The following is a 19,497-nucleotide window of genomic DNA, read 5'->3' on the forward strand; positions in this document are numbered from 1 at the left end:
CAACGCTGGAGCTCCGGAGCTGGGTGCTGTTCCCACGTACACTCAGTCCCCTGGGAAGCTCGCCCAGTCCAGTGTTTACTGCCATTCGCAGCAATAACGGATCTCTACCTCCATCCCGAACTCTCCCCCAAAAGTTGACTGGGCACGTGTCTGCATTCGTAACAGATACAACTCTACACGTCATGCCCAATTCCCTATCTCCCGTCCCAAACCCGCTCCACCCGCAGCACCCGCAGCAGTACGCAGGTCCTCCAGCAAAAAACCTGGGAGTCACACACCTGACTCTTTCCTTTTTCTCACATCTCACAGGAAATCCCACTAGCTCTGAATTCAAAACAATCTCAAAAATCGGTTCCCAGATTGCTACAACCACCCTGGTCGAAGTCACCATCATATCTCCCCTTCTCCCCGCCACATGCGTCTCCTCTGTTCCAATACAGCAGGCGTGCTGGCCACACAACCTTGGCTCAGAGCACTCCCCCCCAGGTACCCTCTGAGCCAGCTTCCTCACCTCCTCATCTGCTCGGATCTTGTCTTCTCAGTAAGCCCCGTCCTGACTATGTGTCTACAGTTCTGCAGCCTCCACTCCAAATCCCAATTTCCTTGCTACACGCTGTCCCCTGTAACAGTCACCACCTTCCAACACTGTATATTTAATTTACTTACTCATCATATTGTTTATTGCCTATGTCTCTCCAGTGGAGTATCAGTTCCCGGAGGCAGGTATCTTCTTTGGCTGGTATTCAGTGATGTATATACCAAGCAACTAAATAGCCCCTGGCTGAGTAGGCAGTATTTGTTACATAAATGAAAGTATAATGTTGAGAATTAACCTCCACAGTGATTTTAACAGCCTTACATGCCACATCAATGTTCTCAATGGTCTGTCAAGATCCCATCCTGAGGCTTAAACATCTCTCTGCATTATGGCTTCAAACATCCCAAGCCTAAAGTCTCAACATCTCCTACATCAAACATACTCACACACAAAGAATTTACTTTTACAAATTAACCTTAAATACAACCACCTATTTAGTATTCTCGCCAAAAACATTTAAACCAGACTCTAATAAGGAAACAATCAGACAGACTCTAAGACATTCTTCAACACAGCTTAATTTATGTCGACTCATTTAAATATCCCAATCATGAACCACGCACGCACCACAGGGGAGTATTCTGGATTAACGGAGCGATGTGGCAACCAAATACTGTGTGTGATCCTTTGATCGTGAAAGGTTAGTTTTTCAAAATCAAAAGTTGGAAATATTAATCTCACAAAAGACACCACCATACATACAACTGTGTTGTCCAGATTAGGAGTGGAACAGTGCGAAATCTTTTAACAAACCTAACTCAATTCTGGACTCATCTAAACCAACACACAATTGGCAGCAATCACCGCAGTTACAGTCCTTCACTTCTTCAGGCTGTCAGGTGCGGGGAAGTGACTCACAAACCACCAAGCAGGAACTACAGGAGCAAGTGCATCCCGGTAAGGACACCCCGGTAAAGCCAAGGTATGGGGCCCTGGGCGGTGGTAGAGCGGCCCGGACAACAAGCAGGGCTGTGTCAAGGCACCACCGCTGAGTTACAACAAAGTTCTTGGTTTTCACTTCATTACAAATTGTAGGATCTCCAACAAGCACTGAAAGCATTTACCTGTTATTGCTAGTGGAGTAAGAGTGCTTTTATATATCTAACCTTCACACCACAAGCCCAAACACGTGGCCGTTTCTCTCCATACACCACAAGACAAGCAATGGGTAAAGATGAATATTTATTCACTTTACAAAGAGAATGGTATTAAATTCCCATAAACAGCTCCATTTATAGACAAATATAACTGTACATTTTAACAGTAGCTGGCTCAAACGTACTTTCCCAAGATGCCTGTATAGCTCCAGCCCTATTAGTTGAACATTCTCTGTTCTGCCACTGATGGTTAAGAAGCCCCTTGGAGATCACGGTTTGGGTTTTACAAATTCACAGGTGGGAAAAAGAACACCATCTCCCCAGCCCTTCCTTAAGAGCTGAGTGTCCATCCGCATTCCCTAGAGAGCACTAAACAAATACTGGCTTGTTCTTTAAAAAAAAAAAAAAAAAAAATTTCTGATAATTTGAAAAAGCTTTTGTAACACACCAAAATACTTATTGATACATACATAAAAAATCTTGAGTCAGATTTATTTTAAAGGTAAACAGATACCCTAACACTGCCAAGAGTGGGTAATGAAAAGGAAGGAAAACATTAAATTACTGAATTATAAAAATATTTTCTTTGGAAAAAAACTCCAACAATGTTATCATTAATATCTAAAACCAAAGAGAAAAAAATAAACAATTGTCCTTTGATCCATTAGTAATTTAAATAAAAATGAAAATATCTTCAAAAGCAGCTGTAACAGAAATTTTTTAAGTTGCAGGTAATGAGCAATTCTAAATCTAGACACTAATGATTCTTTACAGGTAACTTGCAGTCAAGAAAAATTCTTAATAGGGCTAACTCTTTAGTTTTTAATTACCATAATTTTTGTATTTTTAAAAAATATTTCACATGACAGCTTAAAAAATAAGTGGTTGTCTTAGGGAAGCACTCCAAATATCCAATCTGACTCTGATCAGATCACCACAGTTAATAGAGCAGCTAGGGACACTGGTGATTTCATTTTTTAATCACAATCATTTTACTCTTTTTTTCCCCCTTCGTAGTTTATGAAAATGTACCAAATTAAAAATCTCTTTCACTAGTGCTGCTTCATATCTGGATTTGATGAAAGATACCAACCTGAGATAACAGCTGACCTCTTCACAAAAGTCCAGTTCTTGAGCCCCCTACCTGGGAAATGTCTTTACCTTCACTGATGTCAATTCTTGGTATAACCAAGTCATACTAGGATATTATATTATAAAAATATACCATATATTGGACACTCATGTCGGTACATTGCAGAAAATGTGTCTATTTACTGTGTAAAGTTTATTAACATTTGAATGAAACACGCTCTTATTTACACAGTTAAGTCTTGCTCGGGACAGCACGGTGGCAGGGGAGCCACCAGTGGGAATTTGGAAATGTGCAACGGTCCTCGGCATCCGTCACAGAGACAACCCTCCCCAGGAGAACTCGGCAGCACTGGGTAAGGTGAGCCAGAGTTTATACAGTTCCATTGGCTTGTTCTTCTGTCTTCACTCTTCTTCACTTTCATTTTCAGGATCTAAATCAGAATCTCCATTTAATTCCTTTTCACTTGCCACATCTCTGTCCTCACCATTTTCTTCATCTTTTTCTTCTGAATCCTCATCTTCCTCTTCATTCTCTTCATCAACATCCTCATCCTTTTCACTTTCTTTCTCTTCCTCATCTTCATCCCAATTATCCTGGTAGAAATATTAAGCAAGGTAAGCATTTGTGAAGGCCTTGTTCTTACAGAGTACAAGGTTATGGAAGATTCATGTACCAGCAAACAAATTACTCACATCAGAATCTTTATCTATCTCATCATCAGACTCCTCTTCAGAAGATTCTGTAAGGAGGGGAAAAAATTCAGCCTTAATTTTGTGATCAAAGCAGAGGGCAAAGCCCTGGAAATTAAACAGAATCAAATACCTGAATTTACTTTCAGAAATACTATGTTCAATATGATCCATCTAAGAAGTAACATTAATATTTTTATCTGCATAAAAACACATATTCCACAAAGATTTCACTAAGCAAGACAAAGTACCAAAACCCTAACAAAATCTCATCTTAAAGAACAAAGTGGAGCCCTGACTGGTGTAGCTTAGTTTGCTGGGTGTCGTCCCACAAAATGCAAGGTCGCTGGTTCACTTCTGGTCAGGGCACTGGCCTGGGCGGTGGGTTTGGTCCCTGGATGGGGTGTATATGAGAGGTAACCAATTGGTGTTTCTCTCCCTATCTTTCTCCCTTCTTTCTCTCTCTAAAAATAAGTAAAATCTTCTAAAAACTAACAAAATAAAAAATAACAAAATAAAGTCAAGGATATGGAGAAACCTGTGGGAAAAAACAGCATGGAAGTTCCTGGAGAAATTAAAAATGAACTACCATACGACACAGCAACTCCTCCTCTGAGTGTGCAAGGAAACAAAACCAGAGCCTACACCCCATGGTCGTGGCAGCATTATTTATGAGAGCCAAGGTATGGGAACAACCTAAGTGTTCACAACAAATGAATCAGAAAATGTTGCGTGCACACAATGGAATAATAAAAGAAGAAAGAGAACTGAAATCCTGCCATTTGTGACAACGTGGATGAACCACGAGGATGCTATGCTAACTGAGATAGATAGATACTGGAAGATCTCACATGTGAAATCTAAAATAACCAAACTTAGAGATACAGAGAACAGACTAGCAGTTGCCAGAGGTGGAGAATGAAGTGGATGAAGGTCAAAAGGTACAAACTTCTATTATACCCAAACCCTGCATGTGTACAGCACGGGATGCTCTCATGTCCTTCAGTTGTTTTATAATTCACAATGGTTTTGTTTCACCTTTTAGATGTATTTCTAGGTTCTTCATAATTTTTTGATTGCTATGAATGAGATCTTTTTTTACCTAATACATCTTCTGACTGGGACATACATTAGTAAACACATTATTGGGATATAATAATGCTACAGATTCCATTTTTGCCGATCTTGGTATCCAGTAAGCTTCATTGTTTACATATCTCATTAATAGCAGTGTATCCGTAGATTCTGCTGTATTTTCTATGTGGAGAAGGATAGTAACTGCAAAGTTCAGTGTTCTAGAATTTACTCCTTTCAGATAATACTCGACAGGACTTCCAGAAGCAATAAAAGGTACATTCATTGTCTTATTCCTGACTTTCTGAAAATGCTTCTAAACTTTTGATATAGATAAGGAAATTCTCTCAAATTCCTAGGTTGCTTACATTATCAAATAATGAGATGCATTTGATTTTACTAAATTTCTTCTGTTAAAATACATACTGTTCCGTGTTAATCTAGTAATATGGTGACTACGTTAGATTTCTTGATGCTAAATCATCTTACAATCTTTAAATAAATTCTACTTGGTAATGACTTAATTTCTTAAGCACTTCTATAATCAATTTGCTACTTAGGATATTTAAAGATGATCTAGAATGTTACTTTCTTCACTATCTTTGTCTGATTTGGAGCCACAAAATGCCTAACTTGTATACAGCAAAAACAACTTATTCCTTGAAAGATTGATAAAATTCACACATAAATCCTCCGCAACTGGTATCTTGTGGAAGAAAATTTTCATTACATCAATTTTAAAGCTGGTGTCTTCTTCAAGGTTTCTAGTAAGTCAGTTTTAGCCATTGATGTCTCCTAACAAATTACCTGCACCATCAGGCTGTTCAATGTGTTGGCATAAGGTTCGTTCAGTATTCTTCTACTTAAATCTCTTCCACACCTAGTGCCCTTTTTTGTTACTGTTATCCTATTTGTGCCTTTTCTTACCCAATCATATTTTTGCCCTTTTTTGCCACAGGCTTGCTCATTTTATTACAGAAGGTGTGCCAAACCATGATCTTACTCACATTGATAGTTTTACAATGTAAGGTAAGAGAATTGAGTCAATGTGAAAAACAATCTGCCCTACACCCCCAAGCTGTACCTTCTTCATACACCAATTTTGCCTTCTGTTCAGGACAAGGCATTCCTTTTGTTTTTTCTGAAGCTGTAACCTGAAAGATAGTAAAGTACAATTGTGTCATAGAGTATAAGTTTACCTCAAGTATCATGACCCAACATCCTCCAACAGTAAATTCACCCTCAACCATCGTAACAGATGAACTCAATCCAATGTAGATCAAATAAAAGGCAGAAACAAAACTCAAGTACAACAGGGAGAGAAGTACTCTGCAGAAGTTGAAAACCTTTTAAAAAGGTGATCAAAATTTCTTCCTGTGCCAAAATTTTAACTATATAACTACCCTATAATTTTTTGTTTATAGTACCACAATCATTTTAACTATTAACAACTGAAATATGAGAACCTTTGAGGACATGCTGAAATAGGCACAACTGAGTTTACTCACTGTCAAATAACATATCATTTCCAAGTTATAGGCTGGCTCCTGATTTACCGATTTCTTACTGAGACAGGGAGCTTTCAATGTTCAGGTAAATGATCCTTATGCCTCCCTCCCCATTCCTCTCACATCCAGAAGTTTTAGCACAGTGAAATGTTTAATTTACTCACTTGTGTAACTAGAAGGATAAGCTTTCCATGAAGGTGGGAGAGTTTCTGAAAAGTTTTTACTCTGCTCTCCATTAACTGGTATAGTGTCCCCAGCTGAGGTACCAGGTCAGGCAACTAAAGAAAAAAATATTGTTTGATACTGTTATGACATAATGCAGATAATAAATACACAGATCATGCTGATATGCCTGGGTACTGAGCTGCTGCGCCACAAGCCACCGGCTGCAGGGGCTGCTTGTGACAACAGCCTAGCAAGATCTCAAACCTTCAGAGGCTTTCAATATCCTACAGGCAAAATGTAACACAGTTTAAAAAATAATAATACAAGACTGGAAGGAGAAATATCAAGGCAGGACCAAGTGAAGGGCGAGACCTCTTTGTACTCACCACACTATTTCAGAGATGGTCAATGTGAGGAGACACTAAATAAAACAATACTCCCACCATGTATCTCAGGGCTACAGGGGGTCCCCTCTGGAACGTACTCCCTGAGAGTACCCCATATCTACCGCATCCACTAGGCCCCAGCAAGCTGGAGGAAGCTTCTCACAACTTCCAGAGACCACCAGGACAGAGTGACAGAGTACAAAGCTGGCCTTACAGTACTTCAAACACATTGTAATCAACCCTCTGAATGCTGCTTAAGAAATGCAGTTAATTCTGTCTCTTCAGAGCTACAGAAAAACAGACCCCACTCTCCTTGCTCTTAATTAGCCTTACTTGTCCTCCTGTATGACACTTCAGTATAAATAAACGTTATTTCATTAAAATGTTTAAACCTTTAACAGCAAATATATACAAAAATAAAAATTAAGTTAATGTGATTGCATTTCAATTACCATCGCCTCCTTTTTATATGTCCCTATTCGGACTATAAGCTCCAGGGAAATGAGGATCAGAGTGCCTTGTTGACACTACCAAAGCACCCGTGCCTAGATCGTCCTAGGCTTAGGAAAGCCTCTTAAAGATCCAACTCTGAAATAAAGGAAAGGTAGGAGAACAGCACTGTTTGCTGAGGAGAGAACTGTTATGGGCTGTCAGCCCTCCCGAGACCAAACATGTTCCTCTGTTTTTGGAATGTTACACAACTACTATTTCAGTAGTTACACTTTAGGAGGCGATTCCAGGAGGAATTCTACCGTAAGGCCTCCTAGAGCTCTTTTCACTTCTAAGCAGGTAATTTAGATCCCAAAATGAGTGTTGTCTGTTTACCAGCCAGACTCCCAAGACCTGATGCTTCCCATGATCTCTGCAGCCCATGCTACTCGGCCACTCTACTCACCCCAAGACTCCTGCCAGCAGGGAAGCTCAATATCCATTTTAACTATTTCTTATCTCCTTCCTGTTCTAACATTTTAAGCAGAATCTCCATGAACACACAAAGAGCAAACTGCTGACTGCAAAGCAGCTTACCCAGTCGTTTTTTCCCTATTTCAAACTACTGAGGGCAGAAGGGGCCCGAGACAGAACAACGGCAGTGGCCAGGCAGGGGTTGGGCAGAACTGCAATAAGAAAGGAAGTGCTACAGCTTAAAGAGCAACTAAAAATGTACTTAAACTATCCACTATACCCTTTAAACAAACCTATTGTAAAGTGACAAATAATCCAAGAAAAGAACATTTTTTCCTACCTTAAAATACAACTGACTCATTAACAGCATGGGGAGAACCCAACTCGTACTCTGACCTACATCATCGTTGCCTTGTGCTGCTGTAAGATGTTATGCTCCCTCCCTTCCATCTGCACAGACAACCAAGAGCCGCGAGCAGACGCAGCAAAAGGCCACAGGCTGAAGGCTTCACTTATGTCACTGTAATAACAAGCTGCCTCTTATTGTCCTGGGACAAGGCAGGGCAACATGTTATCATATATACAAAACTTCTAAAATCTGCTAAGTTTTTAAGGGGGAAATGGAAAGACCCATACAATATAATTTTCTGAACAGCCTATGGATATAGAAAAACATCTGAAAGCTAATGTCAATATTTATCTCCCTTCAACTTCTCTATAAACATGTCATTTTTAAATTCAGGAGACAAAAAGACCAATTTATAAAAGACAACAATGGCAACATTATGCCACTGCACCTGGGGAAAACCAAAATTCTCTAGGAGCAGTGGCTGGGGGCTGAAGGACAGATGGAGAAGAGGGCGCTTTTTGCCTAGCCGTCAGTTTATGATCTTTATCAAACCCGAGGAGTTTAGCAACTGTAGCTGAAAAGACTTACTGTGGACAGGTATGATGCATGGACTGTTAACACACATTTTAGCCACTGAACCATTAAAACAGCACTGGAAAAAAGTGAAAAAAATCCAAGTGAACTAATGTACACTAATTCAAAATTAAACACAACTGAGTTATAAAATTAGGAATGCTCAGGCAAAGTGAAGATCTACAAACTGTGCTCTGGGAAAATGATTACAGTAAAGAAACCACTGCGAATCTGACAGTCTGTACACTCTTTCACTGAGAATTTCAGATTTGTGTAATACGCTAACTTCCTGGGGAGGGAGGGGAAAATGAGAAGGACTGGGAAACAGGACAAAAGTCCCTTCCTCGACAATGGGTGAAGAACAAAACTCAAGCTTTACTTCATAATTAATTGCTACCAGGGCCCTAACCTGGGCTCTGCCGACTTTGCATTTTTATGTTCATGATTCTTGAGCCCGTCCTCTACTCATTATCAGGTATAGACAGCAAGATTCCTGCACCAACATTAAAAGACAACTATAGACCAAAATGTGTGAGCTGAGCCTAGTTAATAAATTCTTTAGGTTTTCTTTTTGGAACCTATCAGAAAGTAACTTAGAAAGAAAAACTGCATATTGTGGACACTGATAGTACTATGCTAAAGCTCAGGATCTCTGAAATATCAACTTCCTATTTAAATATTTAATCATCAGATTATTAACAAAGACGACCCACAAAATTTAGTCTTTTGTAACATATCGCCTTATGCCGTCTTAGCAGCTACCAGAGGTATGGCAAGTTCTACAAATGGCAATTTTACAGCAAATCATTGCATAAGACTAATTCATTAAATGAGCTGATAATAAAACTAAACACCCTACATAGGAATTTTCTAAAAGAAAAAAAGTAAGATTGTAAGAATAAAGAATCAACTTAAAATGTGGGGAGAGCAATATTTGACACTTAAAGAGACTTTTTTAGTCAGAATTTGGGGCTACCTATTATGTCATTTCATACCATCAGACGTTGCTCTTTTTAACAATCACCTCTGAAATATTTACAAAAGGAAAGCAATTTAAGTCACATAAACATCTTACCTATTAGGATGTCCTTGCAATCTCTTCGTAAGCTAGGGGAGAACAAACAGTATCAGCAACAGCACTTGGGTGATAGCCCCTCTCCACCAATTCTGGTAATACACACACACCCACAAAAACAAAGGAACATCATGACCGTATTAGGAAATCATTATTCCTAAATTTCCTAATGCCTCCATCTTCAACCAATATAACAGAATCTGGAAATGTATTCCCACAATAAGCATAATTATCTAATAAAATCCAGGCTAGGATTTATACAAATGACTGTCCAGAACGGGCAAATCCACAGGGACAGAGAATAGGTTTGAGGATGCCAGAAACTAGGGCTAAGGGGGAATCGGGAGTGACCAACAAGTACATAATTTCTTTTGGGTGTGACAACTGTAAAACCTGTGAATACCCCCAAAAATATTGAAACATCCATTTTTAAAGGGTGAAGTTATGGTTTTAAGTTATAGTTTAATAAAAAATACATAGGAAAAACCTAGGTTAAGCAAATATTGTTTGAGTAGATCTAGTACCTATCATCCACTGTGAATATCCAGCTTGCTTACATCCTGCAAATCCATTTCTCTCAATACTGGATCTAGTCTTAAACTCCAAGCAACAGAACCTTAAAATGAACAGAGTGCTCAGTTACCTCTTGCAACAATGGAATAACAGCATGCAGGGGCATCCTTAACACAGTCCTCCTTATTAGGTTTGAATTCCTAGTTTGAAGCACTTTCTGCGAGAAAATAAAACAAGTATAAGCATACTCAGAAGCTAAGAACACTATAGAAAAAAAGAAAACTGTCAGTAAAATAATTTTTAAAGCTAAACAATGAAGTACCAACTTATTTTTAGCAAATAAAGGCTGGAGAAACTGAATGAAGAATTTTATATTTTATGGCTACCAGAAAAGTACAGCCTTTACCTATAAACACATTAACTTCAATTAACAGATTTCTTCAGTACAAACTGGTAATTACAGAATAGTCACTGGGATGCAAAGTACAGCACAGGGAATACAGTAGCCAAAGAACAAATATGCAGGACCCACGGACATGTTCAGCTGTGTGCGGACTGCCTGAGGGCGTGGGAGGGCGGCTGGGTGGAGGGGGACAACGCGAGGACACCTGGGACAACTGTAACACCACAAACAGTAAAATATAATCTTAAAAAATAAATAGGTTTCTTCACTACAAATTCTAAACTTTCAGGAACTTAATTTTTTTTTTTTTATATGAAACAGAAAAGAACACCTCTGAACATCTAAATGCAGATGAAAAACTTTGGGAACTTTGGAAAAATTCTCCAACCTTTATTTTATGAAATTAGAGATGTATCCACAGAGGAGTAAGCAAAACATACTAAAATCACACATGAAAAGCAACACCATTTAAAAATTAAATGTCAACTTCTTCACAATGAAAAGATTGTATAATGAGTGCTTTAAGGGATATCAATGAGAGAAACCCAGTCTTCCCCCCCAGGGTAGAGAAAAGGAAACAGGTTAGTCCTAATCCTGGTAGGCCTTTCAAGTTCTCCAAACCCCAGATGCCCCATCTCTAAGACGGGGTGAGAAATAAGAGCCCTCTCAGCTCTCACAATCTTGACTTCCCCTACCTCTTGAATACTTTTAAATACTTATTTTTTCAAAACAGTTTGCTCCTAGAGGAACTTCCCTGGTGGCTGGTGCATGCTGTTTGTGGTAGTTGTTGCTATAAATGTCACGCTCAGGAACTAAACAGCACAAGTACCAAAGGACAAGATACAGAACATTATCATTTCGGACTTCCCTATGGGTTTTATTTGCTTGTAATATCTTTATATTAAGCCTATCAAGTACTATTTAAAACCTATCAGGGGCATAATTACACTGTTCCATATGCAAAAGAAATAAAACATTTTATGTAGTCACTGGGGAACTGAGAGATGGACTGCCCTAATTTAACTGTCCCACTTAACCCAATATTTTCATTTTCAAATAATCAGAATACCAGACTCAAAGCAGAGTATGTTGATAAGAACTTCAGCAATAATTCAGAAGGTGCTTAATGACATTAGATATTCCTCTTTATTATAAACAGTTATCACAGAATTCTAAAAATGTACAAGTTACAGGGAATGGTGCATCTGAATGGTCTACAAATTATTTTTTAAGATACAGCATGTTTTTGTTAAGGTCCTCAATTTTCATTGGATGTTCATCAAACCACCAGGCTTCATTGTCTTAAGTGACCAACTAGGGTAGCAGCACTTCGGGTCAAACACGACACTCCTGAACATGTTGCCGCACATTATACCAAAAGCTTGGTTAAAAAACAGTTCGGGAATGAAGGTTTGAAAAATAAGTTTGTGAAACCCTCTAGTGCTCTAAATGTAAAGTGATCATATAACCTATTGTCCCAGGGACACTTCTGAGAATGAAAGGAGTTATTATGAATAATTACACCAAGGTAAGAGGTGGAGACAACAACTGCCACAGGCAAACATAGTATTACCTGTGGCCTAACTCTGAATTATTCCAAACTGCGGGCAGAAGAATTTTTAACAAACTCTCAGATAATTCTTATACTCGCTAAAGACAGAGGTTCTATGATATGACACATTTTCAAATTTAAAGTAAGCAAGCACAATGTGGTTTGCAGATGATGTGTTAGATTTGTACACTTGAAATCTATATGGTTTTATGAACTGTCACCCCAATAAATTCAATTTAACAATCTTAAAACAACAACAACAAAAAAAACAAGTTATCCCAAACCACGCATAACTATAAAATGGATACAGGAGTCAGCATTAATTTCTGCTGAGAATGTATTTAAAAAAACAACTCTATAAACCACAGCCACAACTACCAAGAATATCGACAATGGGTTTCTTCTTTTACAGCTTTACTGCATTACAACTGATGAGAAATAAACAGTGCACATTTAAAATGTACTGCGTGGCCCTGACTGGTGTGGCTTAGTGGACTGAGCCCTGGCCTGTAAACCAAAAGGTCACCAGTTCAATTCCTGGTCAGGGCACGTGCCTGGGTTGTGGGCCAGGTCTCCAGTTGGTGGCGTGTGAGAGGCCACCATGTATCTCACACACTGATGTTTCTCTCCCTTTCTTTCTCCCTCCCCACTCCTCTCTCTCTAAAAAAATGTAAATAAAAAAAAGATTTTGTAATAAAAAAGGGGTGCTGTTTGTGCTGGATCCTGTATAACCATCAACTATTTTAAAAGTAATTTCAACTTTTTAGACATGCTGGTTTCCCATCTCATTTTACAAATGAGGGAAAACTTTTACCTTAGACAAATATAATATACTCCCACTTAGACCAAAATATAAATTAAAAAAATACTATGCATAGGTTACATATTAAAGTCACATCTTTACTAAGTGGTACAGTAATATCGTTGAATCACTAAGAATAAATGCACTTAGCCATGTAAATTACTATAAGCTGATCAAGCAGTGCTTAAATACAATTTTTTACACTTAAATGTTTTCTACAGACCACTGTCAAACTCTGGAACTTAAGGAGACTTAATTAAGTAACTTCATACAAGCAGTCACCAACTTACAAACACAGCAATCATAAACGCCTCCCTTTATACAAAATTTCTAGTACTTCTACTTCTAAATACTTCATAACATAACCCCCAACCCTCTTCAATTTCCCCCCAAACCTCCTACCCATTGCCAAGGTTCCACCTCACCGCCCCCTCTCACGGCCAGGGGGAAATAAGTTTCTGGAATCCAGAGTAAAAACTCAGGAACGCATTTTCCTACAGAAAAAAATATAAATTGTGATCTAGAATGCTGAGTATTATAATGCGGGTACACTATGTTTATAAAGGCTTTTGTGAACTAAAGCCTAAGAACCTAGTAACAATTCTGAACAGTATTTCTATGAGAAAATGCATTCCAGGTTCAAAATAATTTAATACAATCTCTTTGTAGGTTAGTGACTGTCTGTATAATGCCACCAAATGATATATATTTTACTAAATCTACAAAATGTTAAATTCAAAATGGCTATAAAACACGACTATTCACTCTGAATGTGCTATGTCATTCCTAAGAAAAATTAACCATCTTAATTCATTTAAAAACTGCTGTAATACTTACATTTAGCATTTCGAGATCATTACTTTCTAAACCCTGCGCGAGAAGAACTGGAAAGCTATTTGTCTGCGGAAGGCTATCTTTTTCTTTTTTTGATTCTATGTCCAGTGCTCCCAGGCGTTCTTCAATGCTAACCTACAGGAGAAAGGTGACCTGTTAATGTAAACCACACAAGGCCTGAAGTAGTTTGGTCAAATTACGTTATCCTTATGTCTCAGGAGACAAAGATCACTGACTGGTTCACACCTCAACCCTGAAAAACCTAAGTGTGTCAAGAGAATCTCATTACCATAAAGCCAATGCTGGAGACAAGTGTAATATCTATAATTCAAGTTTCCAGAGTCTAGTGAAAAAACAACTGCCCAAGAAGCCATGTTTTAAAAATGTAACTCATAATGAAGATTCAAAAAAGGCAAGGATCTGGTATCTGATTACTAACACACAAGAAAAGACCTATTTTCACAGTAGCTTCTCCTTCCATAACTATTCTCTGCCATCAACCTCAGATCTGCAAAAGGAAACAAGTACTATTAAAAGGACATAAAGATAGTTATATTTCCAAAAAACAATTTTTAAACTGTCTTCCCATTTTTCTCTTTATCAATCAGTTCCGGATGGTGATTTATTTTCTTTAAGATGCTATACTACAACAAATATCTAAAATAAAGTATAAATAAACATGGTAAGATATGCTATAAAAAACTTAATTGTATAAAACTGATACCTTATAAAACCAAGTCTAACTAAATCAAAATATTATGTTCTAGGACTACTAAAGCCAAAAGAGATGCTTTGCTAAAAACTCCTGTTAATTTTATGAAAAATGTAAACAAGGCAGGAGGAAATTAAAGTGTTGGAACTAAGCTGCAAGTTCAAGTAAGTTAGCACACTATTTTTAAATAAAGATAACATGTTATTGAGAAACAGTTTTTATGAACAGCTATGTTATCCCAACCCACCATTCAACAAACACATTTAAAATCAGGTAAAGAAACTTTACAATTTTCTCTGATAATAAACCGCTTAAAATGCTAGATTCCTTAGACAGCAGTGACACATGTGAATGGAGGATGAAAAAGAGGACCCCACATAGACAAGAACGGTGACTGCAGGAAGTCTGGGGAGTTGGGAAAAAATGAAACCTGTAAGCGCTTTACGCAGCTATATTAAACGATCACTTTTAAAGACCAACTGGCAGTACCCCAGCCAGGAGTGCTCAGACAGCCAAGAGAAGAGGCATCACTGGAGCTCAGCAACATGCGAAACCCAATGGAAATCATCACGGCACGTCCTGGCTTAATCTATTCAGGTATGTTGTCCAGCTAACCTAGCAACTGACCAAAACACCACTTTCTTTAGTTAATCAGAGTGCTGTCTTCTCCATTAACAGCAGCTTTGTAAATAAGCCATTTATTAACCTTGAGTGTCTCACAAAGGTCAGAACCTGGAATTTCAGAGCCTACGCTGCTGGGATGAGAGAGGGTAACAGCAGCAATCTAGGCAAGTTTCTAACGTTTCAACTCCCAAGCAATCTTAAAATGTCAAACTCAACATGGCCAGGCAGTTCCATTACCTCATTTTCCCCTAATTTCCTCTTGCTCTCTACTTCCTTAGTTTGTGGAGGGACGGGCTTGATGGCTGCACGATGGCCAGGTATCCCAGGCACCAGAACTTTTGCTTCGGAATTCATCACTGGAGTTCTCACCTGTGAACCAGGAACACCAGGGGTGTGACAAGAAATTATGCCTCAGTCCCCAATGAGAAAAATAACAGCTTTTACAAGGTTTTTCTACTAGAAGACTTAGTATAACTAACTTAATATGATATGGAGTAAAGACAAATTTTAAATGAATGCTGACAAGTTTTTAACTTATAATCTGAAACGCCACAGTTTTAAAGGCATTCAAAACCACCTAAGGATAAAAACCAGAAAAAAACAATCTACAGATTACACATGAACATGCTGACTCGAAACTGTTAAAGAGTAAAGCTGTGCATCTTACAACCACCGCCAGTAATTAATCTTTGCCAGAAATGCTCAGACAGCCAAGAGAAAGGTGTCATCTCTGAAACTCAGCCAGAAGCGAAACCATGTGGATGTCATCACAGCATGTCATGGCTTTCCTTTCCTCTCCTCATGAAACTGCCAAACATGAACCTACACGCAGATGCCACATTATATTCAAAATGAAGCATTATGATGATGCTCATATATGTGGTATTAAATTCCAGCCCCATGATGGTTTCAGGTCTTGTTCCACCCTGAAATACAGCATTCCTCTCAACAAAGCTATGCTCCTTTAAGTACTGAGATTGAAAAAATAATTTCTTTAATAAGTTTGATGCTGATGCTTATTCCATGATCATGCATGGGAGACAAGGAGAACTAAATCCAAAGTCTTCAACTTCTAGTCGCCTATCCCCTTGTTCACTCAACAAACCAACAGCACAGAAATGAATACTTTTATAATACTGATATCTAAAACATAATCCCACAACATTTGTTAAGACGATAAAGAGGATATTAAAAGAATCTAAACATATTACATAACCATTCAATTCACCCAAATCTTTTTCTCAACTTCTATATGTAATGCACTCACCTTTGTTATGGCTGTTTCTACCTTTGGAGCCCAGCAGTTCGAAATATCTCTTACTAAACACATATGAGATTCTTTGGAATTTAAAGCCTGAAAATATAATTTTAAAGGGGGGAAGGAGGAGAGTGTGTCAAAACAACTGGCAATAAAAATGCCTACTTATACATTTTCATAAAAATACAGAAAGGCATGAAAGGCTTCCACACAAAATGTGAGCCACTCAGATTTATGGCACTGAGCAAATGGGTAAAACTCTGACGATGAGCATGTTTACTTTCTTCAGTTATGAACTGTTCAAATTTTTCACATGTATAGCTTTAAAAGATCACCAGATTTTTTAAATGGGACAGACTCCAAAGAAAACATCAGTTCATCACCCTCGCAAAGAATTACTCTGTGCTAACAAAGAACGGCCCTGCCCAAAATTTTCTACTGCTACCCTTTCCATGCACAAGCCAAAGGCAGCAATGCTGACTAATGAAACGCCCGAGGCGGTGCTCTGCATACAGTGTTAAACTGGGGAAAGTCAAGTACAGCCAAGTCCACATGTCCTCATAAAGCTTTAAGGTTGTATGCAATACCCTATGCCCATGTAATCAATCACTACCTGGAAGGACACAAAACAAACAGGAAACAGTGGCTGCATCTGGAAAGGACAAGCCAAATCCATGCATTAAATTTTTACAAAATATTTTTAAAATTTTAGTATGTTTATTGATTTGAGAGAAATATTGATTGGTTGCCTCCCATATGAACCTCGGCCAGGGATCGAACCTCCAATCTAGGTGAATGATCTGACTGGGAAGTGAGCCCCCGGAAACTCCAACCTCTGGGTATATGGGATGAAGATCCAACAAACTGAGCCATACCGGGATTTAAAAAGTATTTTTAAGTAAACTCAACAGCAGCTTTCTTGGGCAAGTCTCTCTGAAGAGGGCCTTACTGAATCAATATGTTACAAATGCAAGCCTAAGAAATCGCCTACTGGACAGGCTGGTAATAACTCACCAAGTCTCTGAACTTCTGTGATCAAAAGAAGCCAAATCACTGCACCACCCATTTAATTTCCACTTTGAAAATTCAATGGGTGCTATCATTAAGGGCTCTTTCATTAAAGTTTACCTTTCGAGTAGCTGGGCAAAATTCACCTGTATCTGTGCTGGGAACAGCAGCCACTAGGTATGTGCGGCTACATGGGGCTGTTGGGCACTTTAAAACATGCCTAGTTCAGACTGAGATGTGCATGTAAGTGAAAAATACACACCAGGTACAGTACTCAGTACACCTAATAGAGGGGAAGCAGGAATCACACATCTCAAATAATGTTTTATACTAAGTATTTACATATTTTAGAGAGGCTGGTTTAAGTATATATAGAGTTCTCACAAATTAAAATAAACCACCCAATGAAGGGTTCTTCAGGGAAAATACGTGACTTCTTTTTAAGTATTCCAGTAAGTATATCAATGTATCATTTTAAAATCATCTTTTCCGTAGACATGTTGATACTGCTTTACTCCAAGGTAGCATCTACGTACCACTCTCTCAATGATGGGCTGAAACCAATTGCCATATACAAGCAACAAGGACATTTTGTCTGAACAAAAACCAGCTGCTAGAATTGGGATGGGTTTTGGTGTTGATTTCTTGCCTTTCCCAGGTGTTGATATCTGAATTGTGCAGTTGGAAGTCAAAGGCTTTTTGCAGTATCTAGAAGTTAAAAAAAAAATAATTAAATTAGAATATTTAAAATGACAACACCTCACAGTAATTATCTGAAGTTGGCGTGAGATGTGACCCTCCTCTGGCCTCTGCACTACCTTCAGGGGTGATCAGGGACCCCAGAGCACTAGCGTTCCCATCAGGACTTCACGGCCCGCCCCCCACCCCCCCGCCAACACTCAAGACCTCGCCACCAGAATCTCCCTTCAACCCCATCCACCCTTCTCTCCCACTTCGTCCATCCCCGCAGAAGGCCCCACACTCCCAAGGCCCAAGGGCTCTCTCACCACCCTGAGCTTCTGTTCAGGACGGCTCTGCACATGCCCTAATCAGTCCCAACTCTAATAGCTCCCAATCACTAAAAGGCTCACCATCGCTTCAGCAACATAGCTCCAGGAGCGAAATTATCAGCAAAACATCATTGACGAAAGTAAATCCTCCACATCCTGTCTAAGAGCACTCTCCGCCTTGCTGCATGACGGCTCGCTGCGGCGGCCCTCTCAAGCTGTAGCTGTCTGCCCCCAACGCCCTTGGTGCAGGGGCCTAGGACATGATTTAACATGCTTCTTGTTCTCTTAATACTCAGACACTAATAGTCTCTCTCCCTCCTTCATCTCTAAAACCTTTGAAACTGTTGTCACCAGGTATCAGCCACCTTCATCTCCTGCTGCCATCCAATGACCTCTGGGTCACTCCCCCACATTTCTTAAAAAATGTTAGTGGCTCACTGCCATTCTTTTCAACACTCCTTTGAGGAATGCCTTTTTTGGTGGTTTCCATATCTAGTATGCAAGTCGATGATCCTTCTGATACCCTGTCCTCTTAGTTCCTTAACCCTCATACCTCCAACAATTGTGTCCTTCACTGTATCTCAGCCACTCACTGCTCACACCGCAGACATTTTACCACTAATAAAGGCACAGCCTCCATAATCTCAATTGTAAGCACCCCACTATCTATCTTGCCAATTCATCCATCCTAGTACCCTGACTCCCAAACCATCTCTATCCAGGATTTTTGGCCTCTGCTCTGGCCTTCACCCCTCTATGAGGCGGGATGACTTAATACTTAGGTCAAACCTCATGCATCCTCTGCTTAAAATCCATCAACAGCTTACTACTGCCTAAGGAGAAATGCCCAAATCCTCACCACAGCCCACCAACTTCAGGACCATCAATTATATGTTCCATGTACACATGACTATGTAAATAAAGGCATCACGTTATTAGCAGTTACCTCTAGAGAGCAGAACTCAATAGAGGGAGATGGCTTTTTAATTGTCTGTGCATCCTGAATGCTTGAAAATAAGTGTATATTGTTTCCACAAAGTTTATATTTAAACAAATTACTACATTAAAACTGTAAAAGGAAAGGTTATCTATCAACTGACAATAAAAAGTTGAAACTATTTTAAAGTTTAACATAATTATGGACATGACTGAGTCACAGATCACGTTTATAGTATATGGCGAAGGTTGGCAAACTTCCTATGAAGAAGCAGATAGTAAATATTTTAGTTTTGGGGGGCCACATATGGTCTCTTTCAGGTTTGGCCCCTTAA

General features: G+C 39.0%; 1 protein-coding gene and 2 non-coding genes across 3 annotated transcripts in view; all 3 read right to left on the bottom strand.

Annotated features, from left to right (window-relative positions):
• Positions 1 to 2,092: 2,092 nt before the first annotated feature.
• The window catches only part of WDR43 (WD repeat domain 43), a 33,199-nt gene continuing 15,794 nt past the window's right edge, over positions 2,093 to 19,497 (bottom strand). Inside the window, exons 8-18 of the mRNA XM_054568356.1 lie at positions 17,753 to 17,924; positions 16,218 to 16,304; positions 15,188 to 15,319; positions 13,618 to 13,749; positions 10,154 to 10,240; positions 9,511 to 9,542; positions 8,451 to 8,514; positions 6,224 to 6,337; positions 5,636 to 5,705; positions 3,481 to 3,527; positions 2,093 to 3,381 (exon numbers count right to left, since the gene is read on the bottom strand). Of these exons, the coding sequence (XP_054424331.1) occupies positions 3,190 to 3,381; positions 3,481 to 3,527; positions 5,636 to 5,705; positions 6,224 to 6,337; positions 8,451 to 8,514; positions 9,511 to 9,542; positions 10,154 to 10,240; positions 13,618 to 13,749; positions 15,188 to 15,319; positions 16,218 to 16,304; positions 17,753 to 17,924 (1,129 nt within the window). The 3' untranslated portion in view covers positions 2,093 to 3,189. The remainder of the gene's footprint in view (positions 3,382 to 3,480; positions 3,528 to 5,635; positions 5,706 to 6,223; positions 6,338 to 8,450; positions 8,515 to 9,510; positions 9,543 to 10,153; positions 10,241 to 13,617; positions 13,750 to 15,187; positions 15,320 to 16,217; positions 16,305 to 17,752; positions 17,925 to 19,497) is intronic.
• On the bottom strand, positions 14,827 to 14,902 carry LOC129068166 (small nucleolar RNA SNORD53/SNORD92). Its single transcript, XR_008528906.1, has one exon. It is a non-coding gene; the product is annotated as a small nucleolar RNA SNORD53/SNORD92 (small nucleolar RNA).
• Positions 15,649 to 15,726, bottom strand: LOC129068158 (small nucleolar RNA SNORD53/SNORD92). Its single transcript, XR_008528905.1, has one exon. It is a non-coding gene; the product is annotated as a small nucleolar RNA SNORD53/SNORD92 (small nucleolar RNA).

Source organism: Pteronotus mesoamericanus, unplaced genomic scaffold (assembly GCF_021234165.1).
Source record: "Pteronotus mesoamericanus isolate MK-2021 breed Mesoamerican mustached bat unplaced genomic scaffold, CSHL_Meso_final contig_101, whole genome shotgun sequence".
In the NCBI taxonomy this organism is placed as follows: Eukaryota; Metazoa; Chordata; class Mammalia; order Chiroptera; family Mormoopidae; genus Pteronotus; species Pteronotus mesoamericanus.